The 24,798-nt window shown below is 36.3% G+C and overlaps 1 protein-coding gene across 2 annotated transcripts; it reads right to left on the bottom strand.

Moving 5' to 3' along the window:
• Nucleotides 1–20,785: 20,785 nt before the first annotated feature.
• Nucleotides 20,786–23,843, bottom strand: LOC103930875. Of its 2 annotated transcripts, XR_007260899.1 has the most exons (4): nt 23,007–23,843; nt 22,845–22,911; nt 22,654–22,753; nt 20,786–21,192 (listed from the first exon to the last, which is right to left on the bottom strand). XR_007260899.1 is itself a non-coding variant. In XM_009340277.3 (3 exons), coding segments are annotated over exons 1-3 (675 nt in total). In that variant the 5' UTR covers nt 23,613–23,843; the 3' UTR covers nt 22,349–22,751. The 2 variants fall into 2 exon arrangements, 1 of the variants encoding a protein (XP_009338552.2); XM_009340277.3 differs by lacking the exon at nt 20,786–21,192 and having other exon boundaries at nt 22,349–22,753.
• Between the last annotated feature and the right edge of the window lie 955 nt (nt 23,844–24,798).

Raw genomic sequence — 24,798 nt, 5'->3', positions numbered from 1 at the left:
CAAAACAACCATTTTACACTCTACATTTTGATCTAAAAACTACCATTTTCATCTTTAACCCACTATTTCCATTTTTAAAAACCTTCAAAAACTTCTACAAGTATAATACATATTTTTCTTCGAGGCAACAAAAGTCAAAAAAAAAAAAAAAAAAAAAAAAAAAAACCAGCGACTCGAAATCACCGATCTTAAAAAACTAGAAAATGTGAAATATAAATCACATAGTTTCTTAAATTTATTTAAAATTCTAAATTTTATTTGAATCCAACCATATATAACTACATGCAACTAATTAAGAATAGTAAAACCTAAAATTTCTTGACTAGGTATCGAACAAAATTTCTTGACTATGTATAAAACCAATAGTTCCTTAAGTTGATTTTTAATTATATTTTTTTAATCAAAGATCAATAACTACATGAAATTAGTTGAAACCAACTAATTATAACATTTTCTTGACCATGCTCTAACCAAGATCCTCCTGTTTTGTTCAAGGATAAGACTAAGTGGACTAGAAGTCATCGAGAATAGGAAATAGTGGATTATGTTGACAAAGATGTTAGAACTCGAGGAAAAATTGCAAATGAAGTTACTCATGTGTGTTATATCTCCCAAATTGAGCCCAAAAATATCAATGATACTTTGACTGATGAAGAAGGGATCTTAGCCATTCAAGAAGAGCTAAATCAGCTTGAGAAGAATGATGTATGGTCACTTGTCAATCGTCCGTCAAACACAAAGGTCATTGGTACTAAATGGATATACAAGAACAAGTCTGATGAGCCAGGAAATGCAATCAAACATAAGCCCAGACTTGTTGCTCAAGGATACTCACAGCTTGAAGGTGTTGATTTTGATGAAACCTTCGCTCATGTTGCTCGACTTGAATCTATTAAACTCCTTTGTGCCATTGCATGTCATTTGAAGTTCAAGTTGTTTCAAATGAATGTCAAAACCGTCTTTCTTAATGAGTTTTTCAATGAAGAAGTCTACGTGGAACAACCAAAGGGTTTTGAGGATCCTCACAATCCTAATGGTGCGTACAAACTGAGAAAGGCCCTTTATGGTCTTAAATAAGCTCCATGTGCATGGTATGACAAATTGTCTTCTCATCTTCTTACTCATGGCTACACACGTGAGTCTGTTGATAAGACATTGTTTGTTAAGAAGTTGAAGTCTCATGTTATGATTGCTCATGTGTACATGGATGATATTGTTGTTGGTTCCATTTCAGATTCTCTTGTGAAACAGTTTATCAATATGATAAGTGAATTTAAAATGAGCTTGGTCGGAGAACTAAACTATTTTCTCGGACTTCAAGTAAAACAAGAAAAAGATGACATTTTAATCTATCAAGCTTAAGTGTGCCAAGAACTTTGTGAAGAAGTTTTGTCTTGAAGGTTCAAAAGTTGTTACATCACCAATAAGCATGTCTACCAAAATTCACAAGAACTCAAGTGGTAAGGATGTTGATCAAACCTTCTATATAATCATGATTGGTAGCTTACTCTACCTGAAAGGAAGTAGACCCGATATTGCCTTTGCATTTAAGGTATGTGCTCGGTTTCAAAGTTGTCCTAAGGAGTCACTTATTGGTTGTCAAAAGGGTTATCAAATATGTAGGTGGGATTACTAATTAAGGTTACAATACACTTATAACACCAACACAAATTTGGTTGGTTTTAGTGATGTCGATTGGGCTGGTTGTATTGATGACATAAATAATACCTTTGGGAGAGCCTTTTATGTTGGAAATAACTTGGTTGCTTAGCATAGCAAAAAGAAAAACTGTGTCTCCCAATCTACCGCTGAAGCTGAATATATTGCTTATGGGAGTTGTTGCACTTAGTTGATATGGATGAAGCAAATGCTCAGTGACTATGGGATCTTTCAATCTACCTTTCTCGTTTACTATGATAACATAAGGGCAATTGACATTTTGAAGTATCCTGTCCAACTTTCAAGAAGCAAACATATTGACATATGGCATCACTTCATTAGAGATCTCGTGGAAGGTAAAGTTCTTGCCTTAACCTTTGTACTGATTGAAAAACAACTAGTTGACATCTTCAGTAAAGCCTTGGAAAACCGAAGGTACAAAAGTCTTCAATGGTCTATTGGTCTTTATGCTATTAATTAAATAGGTTGAATAGCTATGCTTCCAAGCATTGAATATTTTGTTCAGTCTCTGTGTATGTTTCTGTTCAGACAGTTAATTCATCAGATAATTTCATTTTCCTCTCTGTATGCATCTCTTGATTGCCATACATTGTTAGTATTTTGTTGATTAACCTTGGATATTTATTCACCGTGATGTCAAAGGTTCTCTCTATTATGTCAAATGACAAATCAGTTTTTCATCCAACAAAAGCTTATGTTGGTTTAGAGGTTAAGTTTACTTTGGTCTGAAATGAACAATAGTGACTTTACTTACTGTATATTCTGAACCATGAATCAATTTCTATGTCTTTGTCATGTGTTCTTCTCGTATCATCAAATTTCATAAACAAACAAAAAAAGAGGGGGGGGGGGGGGGCGCTTGCGTCAAAAGAATCTCATGTTTCCTAAAAACGGGAAACACCCATAAAAATGGTCTCCCATGCAATGTCATGTGTTGTCAAATGACCTCAAAAAAAAAAAAAAAAATCACAAAATCAATGTCCAGCTTGTCTATTTGTGCCTCATAAAGAATGAATTGTCGAATCTAAGCTACATTCCAAACCCTCATCTTAACCTTATTCATCTAAGGCACCAGCCTCATCTCCATCCTTCCATATTGCCCCCTACTTGGTTCTCTCGGGCCTAGTTACCGCCTAAATGCCTGCTGTTTTTGCAACAAAAGGAAAAGGTGTAAAATTACCTAAAGCTTGGTATGATTTGTTTGACCAAAAGAAAACGTGTGCATATTCCTGAGGATTGGTATGATGTTGTACACTTGGTTTGTCTTCATCTGATGACTCTAATTACAGCATTGAAAAAACTATTGTTTATGGCTATCCCTTATCCTCTGTTGCTTCCTCTAAGTCTGCAATCCTCTGGGATAATAAGGGACTTCGATTATCAGAAGTACACCATTTATGGAGAAGTTCAATTTCTTCTTAGGGGTTCTGGACCTATTTTGTTTGTTATTGACACTCATTTCTGTTGTATTTTGGTTGTGCTCCTCTTAGTCTTGTCTAATTTTTGCATAATGTTGGTTATTCTTGTGCATTGGTTTACTTGTACTGCTTAGTGTTATTCTTTACTTACAAATGTCATGATGCATATATATCTTCTTGACATGTCCATAAGTATATGTTTTATGCTATTTATGGAGATATTCCGCCTTCTTTTTTGTCTTACCGTGACAAAAATGGGAGAAATTTTTAAGTATGTATCCTTTAAAGTCTTATGCTTTATAACCCATTATAAATCTCACTTGTTCTTGTCAAGAGGTGTTTTATGCAGGATTCTTTCCTTGGTACTCGCTTGAGTGTGGGTGTGTGAAATTAACTTTTGGTTTGGGTATTTTGTCAAGGAAAATCAAATGGGGAGATTGTAAAATCTAGACTTTAGTGTTTTGGCTTTCTTTTTCAATATTGTAATTGTACTATACATGCTCTAGTTCGGTTTTAGAATATACCCTTAACGGTCTTATGTTGCTGGAAACAAGTGTTTAAGGTTGTGGCACATCACCTCAAAGGTTTGTTCATGCATATGCCTTATATGTCTAAATTCTTGTTACATTCTAACTAGGTTAGTTGTCTCGTTAGTTTTTTCTTGCTATTTTCATGCAAGCTGGCTATGCAATTTAAAACTGCCCACATGAGCTAACTTACACCTTTTTGTTGAGAGTAGCTTTTAGCCCTTATCTGCTAAGATCATTTTATAGCTCGACAAGTGTCCTTGTCCTTGCTAGCTAAAAACAAACAAAAGTTTTTTTTGTTAAAACCCTAGCTAGGTCTCATTTGTTCTTTGATTGTTCAATTTGTAAAAACTTGAGAGTTAGAGTGCATTCAAAGTCGTGAACTTCCCCTCTTCCTCATTTATGAAACTCTAGCTACCAAAACTTTTTCATGCATTAAACACCCAATCATTGAGAAATAGGTTTGCATTTGTTTTCATGGTCTATCTTTAAGTTTCAAATCTTCTTTTAGACCTAGTTTTTGGATTCTCGTTAACTTCTTCTTTCTATCTTTTGACTGGAGAAACTAACTTGTTTTTTAATCCACATACCATATCATTTTCAGCATTACACTATTATACTTTGAGCGTGTTGGTCTTAGTGCCATAAGAAGATGAGCTCAATGGATAGAACTGCTCTCTTGTGAAGACTGAAGATATTTCCATCTAATGCAAAGTAAGATTGCACAAAGGTAAAGCTGCTTTATATATTAGATCTAGGAAATAAGCTCTTATTTGTTCTAGCGGATTATGTGAAACCTCGTCCCAAATTTAGTGTATTTTCATATTAATGAATTTATGAAATTACTGAATTACCCTTGAGTTGACTTTGTTTGACCATCTCGTTGAAACACGTAGTTTTAATTTTATTAAATTATTCTTATCGTACTTATCGCCACAAACGCGTAGGCACGAACGGATTCGAAATCAGAACTATAACGAAGATTTTACGTTCGAAACATCGAACGTTTTCAAATATTTTCGTGTTTCGTCTTTAGTGACCTTATTATGTGAGCCACTAGGGCCCACATGTCCCCTCCTTTCTTCCCCATCAGTGAACCCCTCCCCTCATTTTTCTTTTTCTAATTTTTGCAAGGACTATTTCTTTTCCTTTCTCCCTCACTTTCTCTTTTTCTCTCTAGCTCTCCCCGAGCTCTCTCTCACTCTCTCTGCGATCTCACTCTCCTCTCTCTGAACTCACTCTCACCACAACAATGATCCCAAGACTTGGATGTTGAACCTCGAAACCCAAGCCAAAAACATGGCACCTCAACCGCGATAGTTACGGTGCACCCTCCCCCCAATGAACTCTGGCTATTTTTATGAATTTTTTGACAAAGATAAACTTTTAGAAACTCTTAAGATGTGTTTTAAGAGCATATCAAAGCTTGTTTTTAAGTTGTTCATACATGTTAATCGCAGAAAATAGCTCGGGGTAGCTTTTCCTAGTTTTTCAGCGAGCATCGCCACTTTCGAGGCGTTTTTCTACCAAACCATGGTGAGTTAGCGTCGTGCAAGGTACCATCTCTTCATCTCATTCAGTACTACAACTTTGGTTTTTGAATCACTTGATTTGGTTGAATATCGGAGAAGTTATGAGCCTTTGAAAACTTGCCCAGAAACCGGCCAACCCTTGGCCTAAAACCGGGTCGACCCGACCCGATGACCCTGAGCCCAAACCCAAAAGCCCATTGTACCAGCCCAAGCACTTGGGCCGGGCTTTCAAGCCTAAACCCAATATAACCTAGCCTTAAACCCTTTAACCCAAAACCCAATCCAGGCCTTCGGGCCGTGCAACTCGGGCCTTCGGCCCAATGAATCCCAAGCCCAAACCTTAGGGAGCCCAAGCCCAGGATCCAACCCAGACCTAATCGAACCCCAGAACCCAGGTAGCGCGTAAGTAGTGTGTGGGCCTGCTCGAAGGGCTGTGCTAGCACATGGAGCACACACGCCTCCATCAGAGGTACTATGCTCTGCGGTTATCCACAACAACGCTGACGACTTTTCCAGCTACCTAAATCGACGCATGGCCGTCGGGGCAGCCACCTTGCTGCAACGCGTGGGGGTACCCGAGGTCCTATATGTTTTTCAATGTCTTGAATCCGTTTATGACGTCCATTTTCAGAAATTCAATCGTTATGGTAGAGTTTAGTTAATTGGACCCTATATGTGCTTAGGTACCATTCCTTATCGATTTCTACGTTCAATCGTCAAAACATATATGTACTTATGTTGGGAAACATTATGTTTAATGATTTTTATGCTTATCTAGTGGTCACTGTTTTGCCTACGGGAGATGATACTTATATTGGCTTCGGCCAGGCGTTGGTAGATGGCTATGGCCGGAAGATATTTATATTGGCTTCAGCTGGGCGTTGGTAGATGGCTATGGCCGGAAGATATTTATATTGGCTTCAGCTGGGCGTTGGTAGATGGCCACGGCCTGAAGATATTTATATTAGCTTTGACCGGGTGTTGGTAGATCGCTTCGGCCGGAAGATACTTACATATGACACCACTTTTAAGCACACTATATGATATGTGTTTTATGAAGGTTTTATGACATGCTAGGGTTTTCGGAAAACCTATTACATATTATATTATTGAGTTTTCATAAAACTTTGGGGGTTAGTACATTGATGAATAACTGTTTCAGTATTACTTATATATCAACTTGGTCCACTCATGTTTTGTTTTGCGCCCCCTCAGGACATAGGAACAAGGCATACGATCCGACCTACGAGGCATTCCCCTACTAGTGATTTCATGTCGTCCACTCTGCCTTTGACATCACTTGTAATAGCACCTTCTGCTATACCTTCCGCTTGGATTCTGAATTAGATGTATGCTCTGAATATGTCATGCATTATCACTGTCATTTTATTTGACGACAGAATATTATTATATTATTTTGGTAAGGTTTATATTTGAATATTACATTATGTAGTTCGCGCAAAATTTATACGGATGTTTCACATGTTCTCGACATATGCATTCATTAAATGGCTTACGTCACCTCGGGTGTCGGCTAGCACGTGGCTATCCCATTGTCCGAACATCAGGATCAGGGCATGTCAGATTGGTATCAGAGCATACTTAGGACTTCCTTCTTCCATTTGGTAATCCTAAGCTTTCTTGTGGCCATAATCTTTCGTCCTTCTAAATCTTGTTTGCCTCTTATCAGAATCATGGATCCTACTGGTGGGAATGTACCTCGGCGACCTCATTCTAATCTAATGGATGGAATTCAGCAGTTGACCTTCGCTTTGCGAAATGCTTTTCCTAGGAGTAACAGGCCGAGTCGTACTTATATGGAGATTGCTCGTAGCCACGTTACGGAGCTTAATGTAGTTGGAGCCTATGAAGAGGCTGAGGATTGGCTAGAGAAGCTGGAGGACACCTTAGAGAATATGAGATGCCCAACGTCTGAATGGGCGAATACCGCTGGTTACTTCCTTCAGGGGAACACGAGATATTGGTGGAAGTTAGTCCTCTCGCCCATGTAATTCTTTGATGACTTGGGCTACATTTAGGAGACTTTTCAGCTCACACTTTTTAAGACCCAGTTATGAAGGATTCCACTTTTGAAAAATCTTCTTTTAGCATCTCTCTATTTTTTATGGGTGACACGAGGAAGATGTGTAATTTTGTAACCTATTAATTTAAGGGGTCAAATTGAAATTTAAACTTTTTTTTACCATTTAATTTAACAAATTAACACAACGCGGATTTATTTGTCAAAGAAGTTATCATCATAATAAAACTTGCATATTTAATTATTATTTTTTGAACAATCGATATTATTTACACTAAAAGGAGGAGTGGACTTAGCCTCATAATGAGCTAATAATAATATGGTTCAAATTTGTTTTTAATAAAAATCGAATATAAAATCTCACACTTACAAGTAAAGAAGAATTTTCTCAATGATGAAAATGATCTTCAACATGTAAGTAGGGCTAGAAAAAAATACCAAAAATCCCAAACCGAACCGAAAAAATCCCAAATCGAAAATCCTGAAAATTTCGGTACCCAATACCGAACCGATCCCGAAATTTCGGTACGGGAATTGGTCTCAAGTTTTTGGGATTTCGGTAATCCCGAACTGAACCGAAAAATATATATATATACATATATTATTTAATTTTTAAATATATATTTAGAATTTTAATAGCCGTCGGATTCTGTTGAGATTTAATCTCAACCGTTGAATATAAATCAAACCTAGAATTTCTATTGATTCCTTCAAATTCGTGGAACTTTGTTGCATTGAGAAGTGGTGAATGCATGTCAATTTATGCTGAACATGAAAACATTAGATAATGCGGGAGTCTGTTGAGCAGACTTTCCTCTTCTCTATTTCTAAACGTGTTCCACTTAACATCATTTTAGTAGCTTAAGCACAATTGATTGGGTTGAACCAATGAATTTAACACTTTAATGATATCGCATAATGAAATTGAAAGGGCCTTCTTCCCCTTAATTATCAAAATTGAATGTTCTTAATGATGCTTGAAACATAGATTAACAACGTTGCTGTCTTTCCTGATGTGCAGTGCAGATTTGTAAAATATATAAATGATTTTCCACTGCACAGCCAAGACATGCTGCGCAGATTTGCAATATATACATGATTTTCCATTGCACAGCCACAGCCAAATTTTGATAAAGCCGAAAAGCTCAAAAATATTTCGTGATTCCCAATTGTCCTAAAATACCAAAATTATTTTGGAATTTCTAAAAATTCAGTTTGAAATCGGCTTTGAAATTGAAAATCTCGATAATTTCGATTTGATAATTGAGGCTAATGTTTCAGTTCGGTATCCAATACCGAACGACCCTTACATCTAAGGGCGAAGTGGAAGAAGGTAGCTGAGCAATGAGTAGGGCGTCTGAAGTGATGGGTGGTAAATAGAGGAGGATAATATAATAATTCTAGTCCAACAACATGTCGGGTCATGATTAAGGTGTCCCCACGAGTGCGTGCTAGCTGTCCCACGTGTCTCCCACACAACACGCGATGTGGGGCCCCACATATCATCCTCATCATCATTATCTACGCTAAAGCCTAAAAGCCAACATCATGGTTTTGATTTTTTGAGTCACTTATTTAATTAGGCATTGCCCACTAGCCGACAAATCCCCATAATGGCCTTCGGGGTGTGGGCGCCCTTCCAGTCATTGGGTTTGATTGGGAGTGTCTTTGACCGTACAAGGGTCTTTCCCCTACTTCATGTGGTTCTCACGTGAACTAGGTCCCTCCCCTGCTTCATGATTATTTTTATTTTTTTTAAGTACATATTTTATACTAAAAGAAATAAAAGTTCTACTAAACCATAATTGGCAATATAATTTAATATCGAATTCATCATCTACGAGATTCGAACTTAAAATCTCTCACTTACAAATGAAGAGGAATACCATCAAACCGTAGTATTGATTGGTCCCTCATTCCCTCTTATTCTATAAAATAATCATCTATTTTTCTTCTTAAAGCCTATTTTTAAGTCAAAAATATAAATTAGAAAGAGAAACCCCTAAAGGCAAGAAGAACAAGAGAAATCCTATCTATGTTATTTGCCTTTTTTTTCCTTTCATTTTAATTTAATTTAATTTCGTCAAATTGGGAGAAAAATGTTGAAAATGTTAAATAAAAAAGTTGCATGTGTTCATAAAATACTCTGACTAAATTCATATTATTGATCGTTTGCATCAAACTTTCCTCATTATTTGATTACCTACATCAACTTTCATCGACACCATTTGTGACATCCCACATCGTCCAGAGGAGTGATCCTTATATGTATATTTCTATCCCTACCTAGCACGAGGCCTTTTGGGAGCTCATTGGCTTCGGGTTCCGTAGGAACTCCGAAATTAAGCGAGAAAGGGGCTAGAGCAATCCCATGATGGGTGACCCACTCGGAAGTTGCTCGTGAGTTCCCAAAAAAAAAACCGTGAGGGAATAGTAAGCCCAAAGCGGACACTATCGTGCTACGGTGGTGGAGCGGGCTCGGGAAGTGATCCGCCCCGGGCCGAGATGTGACAATTTGGTATCAGAGCCTAACCCTGGTCGCGTGTGTGCCGACGAGGACGTCGGGCCCTTAAGGGGGTGGATTGTGACATCCCACATCGCCCAGAGGAGTGATCCTTATATGTATATTCCTATCCCTACCTAGCACGAGACCTTTTGGGAGCTCACTGGCTTCGGGTTCCGTAGGAACTCCGAAGTTAAGCGAGAAGGGGGCTAGAGCAATCCCATGATGGGTGACCCACTGCAAAGTTGCTCGTGAGTTCCCAAAAACAAAACCGTGAGGGAATGGTAAGCCCAAAGCGGACAATATCGTGCTACGATGGTGGAGTGGGCCCGGGAAGTGATCCGCCCCGGGTGGGGATGTGACACCATTTATTTTTATTTTCATTTTACTATTTTTCTTTCTTAGTGCATGTGCTTGTATGAATTCGGGACTTCAAGAAAAGAATTTATAATGAATGATTATTTCAATCTGCAAAATAAACATGTATAATTTTGGTTTGCAATATAGTTTCAGTTTTTCAAAAAATATACATAGAATACAATAATCTAATAAAAGAATTCAACTACAATAGAACGTACCACGGAAGAAAAAAAAAATTACAAATGGTTGTCAACCATTTCTTCTTTCAAATGGTCAACATATTCACTTTTTTTTTTTTTTAATAATACACTAAGATGGTGGATGGGTAGGTAAGCCATTAAATAGGCTAGCAATGATAATGCGGTTTAAATATTTTTTTTTTTTACGAGAATCAAACCTATAATATTTTACTTACAAATGAAAATGAATACTATTATATTGTAGTACCAAGTTGCTGAACAACAAATTAGTTAGAAATTGAAAAAAAATTATATGGGAGAAAACTAAGGAGTAAAGTTTTTAGCAATTTGTCATAATATTAATATTTTCCAATATCCTTGTTCAAAAAGTATTTTCCAATATCAGTTTTTAGCAAACATGGGAATGATGCGAGAGCAAGAATCATAGGTTGGCTTCATTTTGTTCATATTATCCGTACAAGGTTTCTATCCCCATGTGAATGGCACGTGACGCGAGACCCCCTCCTTCCTTTGGTCTTATCTGCTTGATTAATATGTGCAAGGTGACCTCCCGATGTTTATGATGCAACAGGGGTCTGGACCCATCTGGCTCCTCAATAATTTGAGCTAACTATCTGGGCCACGTGGCAGGAGCTTGTTTGCTCCCCTCTCCCGTTTGCTACAAACTTATTGATTAGTCATGTTGCTGATTTCATGCCCCAGAACGATATGTTGTGTCAATTTCTAGATCAAATGACCGGACCGAATTTCATCTCAATTATTTATTGACGATACTTTTTTATCGATGTTGCTTTCTTGACGGCTCAAATTCAGAAGTCGTTTAGATAAGCTTCATTCCTCTCCATATATAAATTAGACATACAGAATTTGCTTTTTATAACGTTATCGCTATAATAGTACGAGTCTAATCGAATTGAGTTCAATTTGTCGTTAAATGATAGTGTGATTCACATACTCATTTTTATTTTTAACATATTTTTTAATTTTTGACCGTTGAATTGAATTGAATTAATTAAAAAAAATGAATGCCAACAAGTGCGAGGCAACTCAATAATTGTGAATATGACTTGCCTTCTTAAAACACGAATGCATGGTATCTCGCACTCCAAACTACCAAGTAGGCTCGATGCACAGGGAAATATGCTTATGCTGCCTCCATACATGTTGACTCCCTGTCTTGGAAGTAGTAATTTCTACATTCCTCACAAAGATATTTTGATTCGTGTACATTAAAAAATCTATTACTTGTTTCTCCTTTCAAGAAGGAGAAACACATAGCCCCAAAGAAGTAATATTAAAATAAATATAGAAATTAATTTGTTTGCCATGGTATAGCCTAGTTGATGATAGATGTTGAGGTCACAACATAAAACTGAACAATATGAAGAGTGATCAATTCTTAGAAGCTATTGCAAAATTTGGTCATTCTCCGATATGATATTTTGCATTTCACATCGTCACAATTGTTTCCTCCTTCCATTTTTGTATGTTGCATTTCTATACTTACAGTTTTAGGTAATTTTCAATTTAATACCCTCAAGTTTCACAAAATTTGCACTTTAGTACACCTATTTTTTTGTCTCACTTTTATATATAAAGTTTAATTTTTCAGTCAAATGCTTCGTTAACTGATGACGTGGTGTAGCTCTTAATTTTTGACTTGCCAATTTATGCCACATGGAGTAATTAATTAATAAATATTAATAGGTAATTAAATATTTTTTAATAACTTAAAATTGATAAGGAAAAAAAAAAATCTCTCGCTTCTCTCTTCTTCTCCCTCCTCGACTCCATTAGAGCAATTTCACCCATTGCCAAGGGGCAAGGGCAATTACCCTTTAACCTAAAAGACCACCTTTAGCAGGCAAAAAGAAAGAGGGCAATTGGTGGGCCATGCAAAACCCGCCCAACTACCCATGCAATTAAGCCCGATCTTGTGCCAACAGGCACGGATGACGTCAGCCATATTTCATATTTTTTGTGTGTGGCATGTGTAATACACGAGCAAGAGAGGAGAGTTGGTCGACAACATATGTTGTCATGGGCCCTACTACAATAGCTCTAAAGAAGAGCCAAATGGCTTTATGACGTGTCACAATGACCTGATGATCTGAACTGTTAGATTTCCAACGGTTCAAATAATTTGAAAAAGTTACCGTTGTGCCACGTGGCGTTCAGGTTAGGGATGACAATTATAACCGTTAAACCTGATAACCATGGATAACCACCTGAATGGATTGGATTTGGGTATGAAAATCCGGGTATATTTTGGGTATGGGGAAAACCGTGATTATTATTCGATTATGGTTTGGATATGGTTGTAGGGGTCCCCAATCCGTATCCATCCCCAAATCCAAACCGAATAATATTTATTATATATAATATTAAAGTATTAAAATAAAAAAAATGTATATATATATATATATATTATTCACCGAATCCATTATCTTGAGAATACAAAAATTGCATTGTGTGAGTTGCATTTTGTGGAAAAGTTCAAAAATTTTAATATGAATCAAAATCTATGAGAATTCAATGGTACTTATGGGAGATATCAAAAGATCAAACCAACATTATCAACGTTTAGCTTTAATTTTTATGCTTCACAAGATCCATTCATTAAATCATTTTATACATCAAATATTTAATGACGAAATTAATATTTACTAAATTATCATGCGTCAATTGAATGAATATATATTTTTTATTGATGAAAATGGATATAACTGTTAACCGATGGCGAATCCGTTACCCTGTGGGTATGGTTATGGATAATACCAGATGGTTAATTTGCGATTATGGATATGGTTAGTTTTCATGGTTATGGGGATGAATATAGTATTTTCGTCCTCAAACCGAACCGTTGCCATCTCTAGTTTAGGTGCGTCTAATTTCAGAAGAGTTGAGAAATCAACAACAAACTAATAATGTTGGTGCACAAAACTGTGTTGACTTTAGAACAACGCAAAGTGTCAAGATGTGACCTTCACAAGGTTGCTTCGATCACTAAATGAAGGTATCATGTAAAGAGATAAAGATAAGGAAGCAAACACAAGATGTACGTGGTTCACTTTAAGTTGGGCTACGTCCATGACGGTAGAGGAGTTTTCATTAATAATGTAGAGTTTACATGATGCAAAGGTTTAAGCATAATCATCATCGTTAAGTTCTAATAATGGATTAACTAGAATAATAGCATTAGGGATCAATTGTGGGAGAATAACTCATTTTATAGTTGAGAAGAGTCTCATACTTTCATTCACGGTCGATTTAGGACCCTAGGAGCTTTATTCTGGTGTTGACACGTGTCACTTGTGATTGGTCTTTTAATTGGACAGGAACTCATGTGTTTCGGCAAGGTGCCTCAACACAAACCTTTTAGTATGTATTTGAAGGTAATTAGTTGACTGGTACTCGGTAGTTTCAAGATTGGTGAAGTATGGTATGAACAAATCCAAGGGTAGAAAAAGAGGAAAAAAAAAAGAATAATTTTTTTTAGGGAATTGTTATTGGCATTCCAAAAATCTCATTTTGCACTCCAAACTTTCTACAATTAGAAAGAAAAATACACTTGTGAAAAGTGTAGAATGAGTTTTTTTTTGAGTGCCAATAACACTTTCTTTTTTCATTATAAATACCTCACCCTCTTTGTTTATCCTATACTACAATCTCCTATATTTATTGTTCACTTTCCAAATCTTCTTTTACAAAAAAAAAAAAAAAATGAGTGAGAAGGCAAATTGGTTTATCAGGGCAGACCTTACTTTGCTTGAGGGTCGAGTGCATGTTACTCGTAACCCTGTCATGGAAAATGAGATGAAAGTGCAACAAATGCGGAAGAAGATTCATGCATAATTTTTCGAACAAATTCAAGGCACATCCTGGACTGAGCAATCCCTGTCGAGGTTCGTCCCCACTACCACTACTTAACTCCTCTCACCATCATGAACATAACCCGCTCCAAATCGACCCCGTTTGGCTTCTATTTCACGACAAATTGAGCTCGCTTGTTGTGAGTTTCTCGATGACGAACTCGTCATTCTATCCACCTCGACACCAACCACCACTACCAATCAACATCACAGGAACACATGATGATATTTATGGGTCCCAATCACTCATCAGTGCGAAGCCACGAAGTTCCAGCAATCAATGATGGTGGTTTTCACCATCTTTCATCCATAATCAAGCTCTGGTGAAGGTATGAATGTTACTCTACTTGTTGTAAGCCATCTTCTAGTAAAATTTAAGCCATTTTGGCGTTGGCCATAAAATTTAGCGAAGCTTGGTCGTCGCGTTGCATGGCCAGTGACCAGACCTTAGCTTCTTAAGCTAATTTTGATGCCCTGAATCCGTTTTTATATACGTTTGTTGAGATTGCACCGTTTTAGCCTAGTTTCGTAATGGACGACCATTTGACCTTTGTAGTAGGAGGGGATCAAAGTGTTGAATCGTTATGAAATTTTATTATGTTGTTGTGTACATAATGTGATGCTCTTAGGAACTGGTGGACTGGAAATTCAATGTGGGAATCTTTTGAATAGAATAATTAGGGTTGTTGACTTTAGCGGAAACCACTTTGACCGATGGTTGACTTTTGGTCATCATGTCCCAAATCATTCTTAATTGCTAAAGTTAGCATTACTAGTGCATGCATTGTGAAACTAAACTTGTAGAAGTGCATGAACTAATTTTTAAGGATAAAAAATCAGTTTATAGTTTTGGTTAAGTAACCTATTGGGGGCACAAAGGGAATTTTAAAATTTTTGTTTACTTGTTTTTTGGCTAGGTTTGTTGGGATTTAGGCTTTTGTCTTTCCTTGAAATCATTCAAAACTAGTGGAGTTCCATGAATATAATTTGTGTTTTTGTCTCTATAGGTTAAACTCTTTTTTATTCTACTAATATGAGCAAAATCATTTAGCCACGTCAAAATTAATGTGGCGCAATTTTAGGTGTCAAAACATGTCATGTCATCAATTAACAAAATATGTAACATAAAAGTTAATTGAAGTACCAATGTGACATAAAAGTTAAACTTTAGGTATGAAAGTGAGACGAAAAAAAGTAAATACAGTAAAGTACAAATTTTGCGAAACTTAATAATAGTAGAGTGGAAACTACCCTTGTAAAAAAAATATATAATTTAATCAATGACCAATAATTAACAATAAAAAAATTAAATATATAATGTACACCGAAACATAATAAAATTTTTGCCCTATAATGTGTATGTTCTTTCTTAAATAAGTTAAATTGCACAGTGAAGGTTGTTCAAAAACAATAAATTGAGCCTGTTGGGCCTCTCTTCATGGATTCCAAGCTATCATTTTAGTTTTTTGGTTTGATCAAGATGCTCCGATCAATGATTGATTTCATATTAAACTGACCATAGATATTATACTGAAACCAAAAATGATTTCTTGAATCAATGAATCAAATATTTGATTAACTGTCAACGAAAACAAGAACAACTGATTTTATTGCGCAATTAAATTAATGTGCATTTTATAAATGAATGCACCAACACACATGCACTCACATGCACATTCACATACTTAGTTTAGCAATTACAGGGCTTACTTGGGACATTATTCGTGCGAAATGTAAATTTGTACACGAAGAAAAGAATTTAAAGGAAACAAGGTTTTCGATCACATTATTCGGGAGACCGATTCTCTTTAACTAGTGCAGGTTGTTGTAGTCTCTGACTAGATCACACTCTGTTCAGCCCAGTACTGGATAAAATTAAAGGAACTTTAATGAAAAGCTTCCGGTACTGTTTATTTTAAAGAAAAGCCATATTTTTACACTAAAAAGTCAATTTTGGTATTATTCACTTTACATTTTATTTTATTCTTATCATTAAAATTCAAAATTTTCAAGCTCTTTTTTTATTAATTTTTCTTAAAATTATCAAACCTTGTCCAAAATTTTTCTTTATTTTATAGCATGAATCCTTTTAGTTTTACGAACCTCCTCGAGATATTCCCCCTGATGCGTTTTACTTTTACACTTGTACTGATTAATTTGCAAAGCAGAATAGGTTGGCCTTCTATTATTACCTCTCATGTGGATCCTATGTGGCGCAGCGTTTTCTATGGAGCCGACGGACAGCAAAGCACACGTGTACCTGCCCACCCACACGTGCAATCCCGGTCAAACTTACCCTGTCTTTACTGGATCTAGTCAACGGTCAAATCCCTCCTCACCCCTCCAATTTTTTTAATATCCCAACCGTGCCCCTCACGACTTCCTCTCACCTTCTTGATCGGCCGTGCGGGTGCCCCTACACGCACAAACACTCCCTAGCCGTTCGATGCTGCACGTGCGACCGATGCCGTCAAAGATGGTTTTGAAAATTTATGGTGGGTCCCACGTGTCCGGTTCTCTGACCTGCTGAGTTGGTCACCATGTGTTAAACTGTTGGACGAATCGTTGCTTAATTCGGTTTTTCCGTTAATCGATGTTTCTGTCGGGGCTGCACGTGCGTCGCACGTACGATATACAAATATCATAATGCTGAAGTGCTATAATACAACGGAATTAACGAATATACCCATACTTAGTTTAATTGGAGGTGTGGTCTACGTGCATAAATAAAGGGTACTATTGGAAACTTGAAAAGTGGGTATGATTTTATAAAGGATTGTGTTTGGGAAAAGCATGTTTTGTTGGTGGGGATTTATGTATAATTATTGGGAATGACAGAGGATATTAGGCTATTATAGTTTTAAGTTTTAATTTTACTTTATTTTAGTTTTGGTACAAGATTGAGTTGAGACTAATTATTCTTTTGATGAAATATAACTCGGAGGAAGATTCTCCTTTTTTTTCTAATCTCTTTCATTTTCTCTCCTCTTATTTAAACAATAATGATTAAATTACGACAACATTTATATTAATTTTTTTTTTATAGAAAAAAAAGGACAAAAAAAAAAATTATGAGAACAAAGAAGAAAAAGAGATGAACATAAAAAGAAAAAGAATCTTACTCCGAATAATTGGCTCTCCAACTCAATCACGTCATTCCTTCAAATGATGAAAGTGTTCAATTATTAATTATTAAAGGGATTTGATTTAGTGAAAAAAAAATGGTAAAATGATTAGGGCATGAGAGCAACCAAGTTGAATAAACAAATGGAATCTCCCCTTTTTATAAATTCTAGGGTTCCTTCATCATTGTGTTGCTAAGACGTCGAGTTAATCAGCTTTAATCTCAGCATAAACATGGCCTACTTGCATTATTAATTATAAATAATAACTAGTTAATCAATCTTAAGCTGGCAATAAGAAAAAGTAGCATAATTCATTTAATCTTGATCACGAAGGCTCCTACTGGTTGCGTTGCATGCATCGCATCAGGTTTAGTGGAGCCATGCATGGACTGCAGGTCGCCTTGATTCCTTTGCACTATTTGAGCAAGCTTACATCATTCCTTGATTTACACAAGTTGTACATCGTTCATTATTCTTATATGCTTTGCTTATGGTCCTCTCACGCATAAAGATTTGACCCCGTTGCTAAATTTATCATTCATGTTAATCAAAGAATCAAATAAGTAGTGGAGGATCCAAAATTTTAAGATTGGGAGGTCCCAAAAATAAAGACCGAAAGATTTGAAAACAAAAGTAACATTGAAAAGTTGATGATAATACATTCATTCATCATCATACTCAAAAAAACAGTACAATCTACAAATCGTAATCAAGTCCTCCACGATTAGGTTTCATAGTCTGAAAATGCTCCATCATAGATTCATTACCAATATAAGAAAAATATTTTTCTCAATGTAAACAACTAAACTATCACTCAACAACTGATCTCCCATTTTATTATAACGGAGGACGACGATCGCAGTCCTATAGAAAAAAAGGATTGGGGTCACTGGAAAAGAGAGGGGATTCAGTGTTCGATGTGGGAGAAGAAGAATGGTTGGTTTGCAGAATAAGGATGTTTGGTTGTGTGGTTAGAAACTTAAAAATGGACATGTGTCTTTATTTTATTGGGGTATTATCCAAAGCATGCATTCTCTTTTTTGTAAAACGCGCTTCAATTAGAGAAAATGGTTTGCTATTTTGCTAATGAACTACGATTTTGTTGAAGACCCAAATGAACTGGCCTGGAGTTGTGTATATTTGGGCCTCGCTTGTGAAATATTGGTTTGGTGAGGAAGATTGCTAATTTCGTGCAAATAGAGCCCAAATTAACTATTAAACTATAAGGACTAATTAGATTATAGTCTCCGTGGTGATAGAGTAGTTGGAAAATAGCTTTTGTGGTTAAAAAAAAAAAAATTAGGATTTAAATTTCTGTGGTGAAGTCTGTTAGAATTTAGGCTCAAAATTGAAAATTCCGTTAACTTCCCGTTAATTATTAGCATATGAGCCACACATATTAGGCTAAAACATACCTCTCCGTTAATTGTTAGCACGTGGGGTTATATGTGAGGCTAACTTTGTATTTTTAGTTCACATATGAGTCTCATGTGTTAATAATTAACGGAGATTGACGAAATTTTTAATTTTTTACCTAAATTTTAACAGACTTCACCAAATGAACTTAAATCCTGATTTTTTTTTAATCACATGAATTAACTTCTAACTATCCTATTACCGCGGGAGTAGTAATGTATATGGGCAGTTGGGCTTCATCCACACAGGGTTTGGCCCGATATCGAGTTGGAGCCGGTTGAAATGTTTGACCACTTAGTCCAAAGCAGAGCTAAGGTGTTAGCTGAGGTGACTTTTTATTTAGGTCCTGCTTAAATATTAGGATTATGGTTAAGTTTGAATTGGCTTTTAGAAAGAAAAAGAACAAAAAGAAAAGAAACCCTAAAGTCGTTCATTAGACTTTTTCAATATTTATTTTGGATTGACATGGTAAGCATGCCGAGGCAAGTACAAATCAAGGAATTATTTCACATGCACTCTTTTTTTTTTACAAGTGAGACCGGAGAAGAGGAGAATCGAGCATGTGAGCTTTTTATGTATAGTGATATTTTTAACGAACTAAGCTTTAAATCTATTGTGTTAAGAAGGCACTTGAGATATCGAAACCACATTTGAAAAGAAAAAAAAAAAGAGTAAACATCTACCAAGAATTAGTTAACACAAACTTTATACGCAGTGAGATGTGTTATCTATCTATAATGAACAAAACGGAATCGATTTGATGAGTCAAAATCCATACATTTATTGAAGATGTTTACTAAATTATCTATATTTTTAAAATGAGTGATATTAGTTCTCAATAAGCTATTTACTAATCCACATTAGTTGAAATAAAAAATAATTTGATTACTAAAACTTCCTTGTTCAAAATAAGTTCTTTAACATAAAACTTGTTAAAATGAATGAGCAAACTTCAAAATTCAAAATTTAGAAACCTTTTTGGATTATTTTGGGTAAAAAGAAACTAACTACCACTTTGTTAGAGTGGAAATGGAGTTTTGTTTGGAGGTTTAAAAGAAGATTAAATTCCAATCCTTGGTGTCCCAGATGTCCTTCAAGTTCTTAGGAGTGTCAAATAATGGGACAATGTATCATTTATTCAAATTTGAGGCCACTTAGAACATTTTCAATGGAAGTTCCTATTTCGGGACTCCCACCACCACCATCGAATACTCATTTAAAGACTTAAAAGGAAATTTTTGTGCTCCTAGTGGAATATTGCTTTCAATAGAACATTTCTTATAGTAGAATTCCTAAATTTGAAGTTTTTATGATTTTATGTGATAATCTGATTAGGTGCATATTTTTTGTTTTTTTTTAATTAATTAAAAGTATTAAAAGCTTCAATTAAGATCGTGGGTCCTATTTTCCACTCAAAGTTGTGTCCCTATATATGAGTACATACGCTATGTTTCGATGAGTCCATATACTTTAGGCACTCACTCTCCGATCCATTAGAGATTCATTTTGTCTTTGTACTCATTTTATACAGTGATTGTCCCTTGAGAAACTCCACTAGAGATGCTCCTAGACCTCGTTTACTTTTAATATGACTCGGACATGTATACATACACATCACCTGTTGAATATAAAAAAGGTAATGCCAAAGAAACCAACTATTTAAACCATATTTGTAAATCATATATCGTAATTGATGATGATTAGATTATTACTTAAATCTTGATTAACGTTTTTATTTTTTATTAATGATCACAATGATTTGCAAATTTGGTCTAAAAAATTGATCTACCTAACTTGACTCAAATAAAAATTCGACGCCTCTCCTCCAACATGCTTACAACCACAGCACCTCATACTATCATCATGCATCCTTTTGTCCCTTTCAAGTTGGTATCACCACATTACAGGCACAGCAATTGATAAGCAAGCAACCAACCTTTTTCCTCTATTGGGCCACAAATAACCAAGAGAAACTCAGAATGTAGCAACCAGGAACTCAATGTTCCTATTTTTGTCTCAAAAATGAATAGAAGAAAATACCGAATAAACGAAATCACTCTCTTTGTATGCAAATCACGGTTTAACACATATATAAAAAACGGGTCGAAAAGGAAAAGGAAATAAAAGATCAAGTTACCCAAGATCATAAAATTTCGAGATCTATTATCTTCATCAGAGAACAAGTCCTGTTATTCCAGAACAGAGTTCAAGCTGACAATTCACACATTAAGCAACAAGGTTCTTAAAATACTGCAAAATCTTGCTACCTGATTAACTTTTCGATCATATTACCTTTGAAACGAAGGCAATTACATACTGGCACAGAAATATGAACACTTAATCAATTTTAACAATCAACAAACACCCTGTGAGGCTGCAGCCACAAAGAACAACAGCAAAGTAAAACATTTGATTCCGAAGGTTTGGAATTGTTATGATGTGAAACCTGTCACACTCTGCAGAATAATTTGTACCAGTTTATTGACACTTGAAGAAGCAGCTAAAGCTGACTTCCATCCTGATTGTGAAGCACAAAATAAATGTCAAATACTTTGTATTCATAGAAGTAGCATTAATACCAAACGGTCGCTAATCAGATCATAAATTGTAGTAGGAATAGCATATCAAATGTCAGGCAGAAATAAGCTTGATTAATCAATGACAGAAAACAAGTTAAATAAAACACAAGTGTCTCTTCCGCTCAGATATCGGTTTTAATGACACTCTTTGTGACAGAAACTTTAAGAACGAATTGAAAATAGCACAAGGAATGGTAATACAATGCCTTTGTAGCATGAGAATAAAACTAGGCAAAAAAGCCAGGCTACACAAAACTTCTGTTTCATACCACTATCAGATTAAAGGCAAAGTTATTCTGTCGTACCATTGAGCCAAGGGCCTGTTTAAACACCGTTTTCATGTGCAACCAATCAAGTTCCCTACTTCATCTCTCAGATAACGCCAAATGCCAATGCCAAGGTTCAATCCAGCAAGTACAAATGGAATTTGGGAGCCAACAAAAGAGGGGGAGAGGAAGAAAAAGGGAGGGAGGGATGGGTGGTTCGCGCGCGCGCGCGCAGTGTGGGGGGGGGGGGGGGTGGGTGGTGGCGCGGTGGGGATTGGTAAGAAAGGAAGCAGAAATCACGCACACCAGAGATTTAACATCACACACAAATCAGGAGTACAATGATTAGCATTAACTAATTAATCTGACGTGGAGATACTAAAAAAGATCCTAACCTTGAAGCACAACAAGATAATTAAACTCATTCATGCCATTAAAGAAGGAATCAGAAGAATCAAATTTCCTACACAAGCATAAAACACATTAATTTCCCACATGCCTGAACACTAATTGTGCAAACCTATATGTATAACCTATTTACTTGCCTTAATGCAAAACTTACAAAGGGTACGGGCATCGGTATGTAAAAACATGAAACGAAAATTCAAAGACGAAACATGCAGATGTCTTAACATTCAACGTCAAAAAAGGTTCGCCTTGTCGGAGCTTTTCCAGAACAAGGAAGGATGCAGTCACTAAACCCCGTATTGAAATAGGGTTTGCACAACAATGCAAAACTCTGCTCCCCAACGATGTAGGGAAGCCAGTTAAATGTTATAAATAATAAAACTATCAGAATCATTCAAAAAATAAACGAAAGCACAACGAATCTCCCACAAGCCTAATCGCTGAATACCATTAACAAGAGAAAGTTGTGAAATTGACGCTATATCATGCACATATATATAAACTCCATATACATATTAGACCTACTTCCATGTAAAGCAACTAGATTTACCCTGCATCCTGCCCCCTAATGAGCAATACAATAAGGCTGAAAAAGACTAAACTAAACTAAACATAAAGAAAGGGAAATTAGATATCCTTTCTCTTTTTATCCTCTTATGTATTTTTGTTCAGCCTTGTATAGGGTAAATTCTAACTCTTCTTCTGTAAAAATTGAGCACATTATACCTCAAAAAATTGAGGCTTCCACTCCACAGGTGCAGCAGCAACTTCCATTTACGCAGTTTTGAGAAAATCACAATCTTCAGGTCACCATACAAATCTACCTCTGCAACAAAAACCCAATCATCCATTAGCACCAGAAACCCCACAAAACATGAATTCGCAGAAACTCACACATAAAAAAATATACGCCTTACATGGAGAATGTGCAGACTTATAAGCATCCGCAGTGATACCAACCAACCACAACCCAGGAAAAATACTCTGCAAATTCATTCAACCCAGAAATAAATTACATAAAAAAAAAAAAAAAATCATATTAAAACCAACCAAAAGGGGAGAGAGCAAAGTGGACGTACATCGAGTTGTTTCTGAACATTCTTGGGCCGCTTCTTGGGCCTTCTGGAGGGCCTCGACCCGGTCATCACGAACACGTCCTCTTCAATCTCCTCCTTCGACAAAGCGATCCAGAACTTGCTCTTCACCTTCTTCTTCTTCTCCACACTCTGCCCCTCCGCCAGACCCCTCAACCTCATCGACTTCGGCTGCTGCTGCTGCATCATTTCGCTCTGACTCCGGTTTGGCCCCTCTGGTTCCTGCGCTTCCCGGTTTGCGGTAGCCGCAGCGTTAGGGCCACTCGCCTTTTGAAAGGACGCCGTCGCCGGAGGTCTTCTGGGCCTCAAATTCCAGGGCTTCTGAAGTAGCACCTCAGCTTCCTCCTCCTCTTGATCGCTCTCCCGCTCCTCGCTCCTGCGACGCTTGTTTTCCGAGCACGGGATCACCGATAATCGGCGGCGATCGGCGCGGGAGGACCCGACGTGGTTGTATCGGTCTGATTCGGAGTTTGGCTCGGAGGCGGGTCGGCGGTAGCGGTTGTGGTTGTTGGCAGTGGCGTTCTTAGTCCCCCATTTCAAGAATGTGAGTGGGAAGTTGTGCAGCGGCGGCTTCTCTGGCGCTGTCGCCATTATTCCTGATCAACACGCAGAGCTCAAGCGTTCAGAGTTTCAAGCCCACCAGGCGGCTATACATACAAAACAACCTATATATAATATATATCAATCTATCTATCTATCAATCTTGTATGCTAGTGCTTCACGTTTTTAGAGAGAGAAAGTGGAGGAGGAGAGAGGGAGCGATAGGGGGAGAGAGAGAGAGTAGGTTGTGTGTGATGACAGGGAAAGGAGGAGACGGGGGAGGCTTACCTTGCTTATTAATTTATACGAGTACATATACAGTACGGAGACCGGAGAGCCAGGGCTGCGGTTTTTTCCTAAATGAATTTTAATGAATGCTTTATTATTTTAATGAAAAATTATATTTTTATACTAAAAATTTTAATTATAGTATTATTCATTTTATTTTTTATTTTATCTTTATCTTTAAAACTTAAGGTTTTTAAGTCATTTTCATTAATTTTTATTTTTTATAACCGTCTTCCGTGTACAACTTTACGTCGTTACGGTTTTGGATTTACTATTTTGGCTTTGCTTTTTAATTTATTTCTTTTGTTTTCGATTCATTTTTGGCTAACCACAGTAATATGATTCAAATTCATTTTTAGTAAGAATTGAACTCTCACTTACAAATGAAAAAAATACCACTAACTTAAGGCGAATTCATCTAGGGCAAGGAGGCAAGGAGGCATACGGTAGTATGGTTGACTCAATAAAAGGGTAGAGGAATTTAAAAGATTTGTAATCCTTGCAAACTAGGATCAATCATACAACAAAGGATAGTGCTATTCACACTCACATTTATTTTTCACACATTTTTGTTAATTTTTGTCAATTGATTCGACGGTTGAAAATTAAAAAGAATATGAGAAAAGTAAAAATATGTTTGTGAATAACACTACTCAAGAACAAATATTACATTAGGCCTAATATAAAAAGAGACAAACACCCCCTGATAAATTGAGGGAAAGCCAAAAAGCTTATTCAATAAAATAAAATAATCAAACAGGAGATCTTAATCCCCTGAACTAAAGAAAACTAATGAAAATAGTTTGAAAATTTTGAGTTTTAACAATAAGGACAAAATAAAGGGTAAAGTGAATAGTAGCAAGATTGACTTTTTAGTGTAAAAATGTGATTTTTAATTAAAATGAACAGTATTGAAAATTTTTCTTTAAAGTTCCTCTGAAATAAAGCC

Source organism: the organism of the source record quoted next, unplaced genomic scaffold (assembly GCF_019419815.1).
Source record: "Pyrus x bretschneideri cultivar Hongxiangsu unplaced genomic scaffold, Pyrus_bretschneideri_v1 Contig34, whole genome shotgun sequence".
Classification (NCBI taxonomy): domain Eukaryota; kingdom Viridiplantae; phylum Streptophyta; class Magnoliopsida; order Rosales; family Rosaceae; genus Pyrus; species Pyrus x bretschneideri.
The sequence above is the reverse complement of the archived record's forward strand: the minus strand, read 5'-3'. Positions and strand labels throughout refer to the sequence as shown.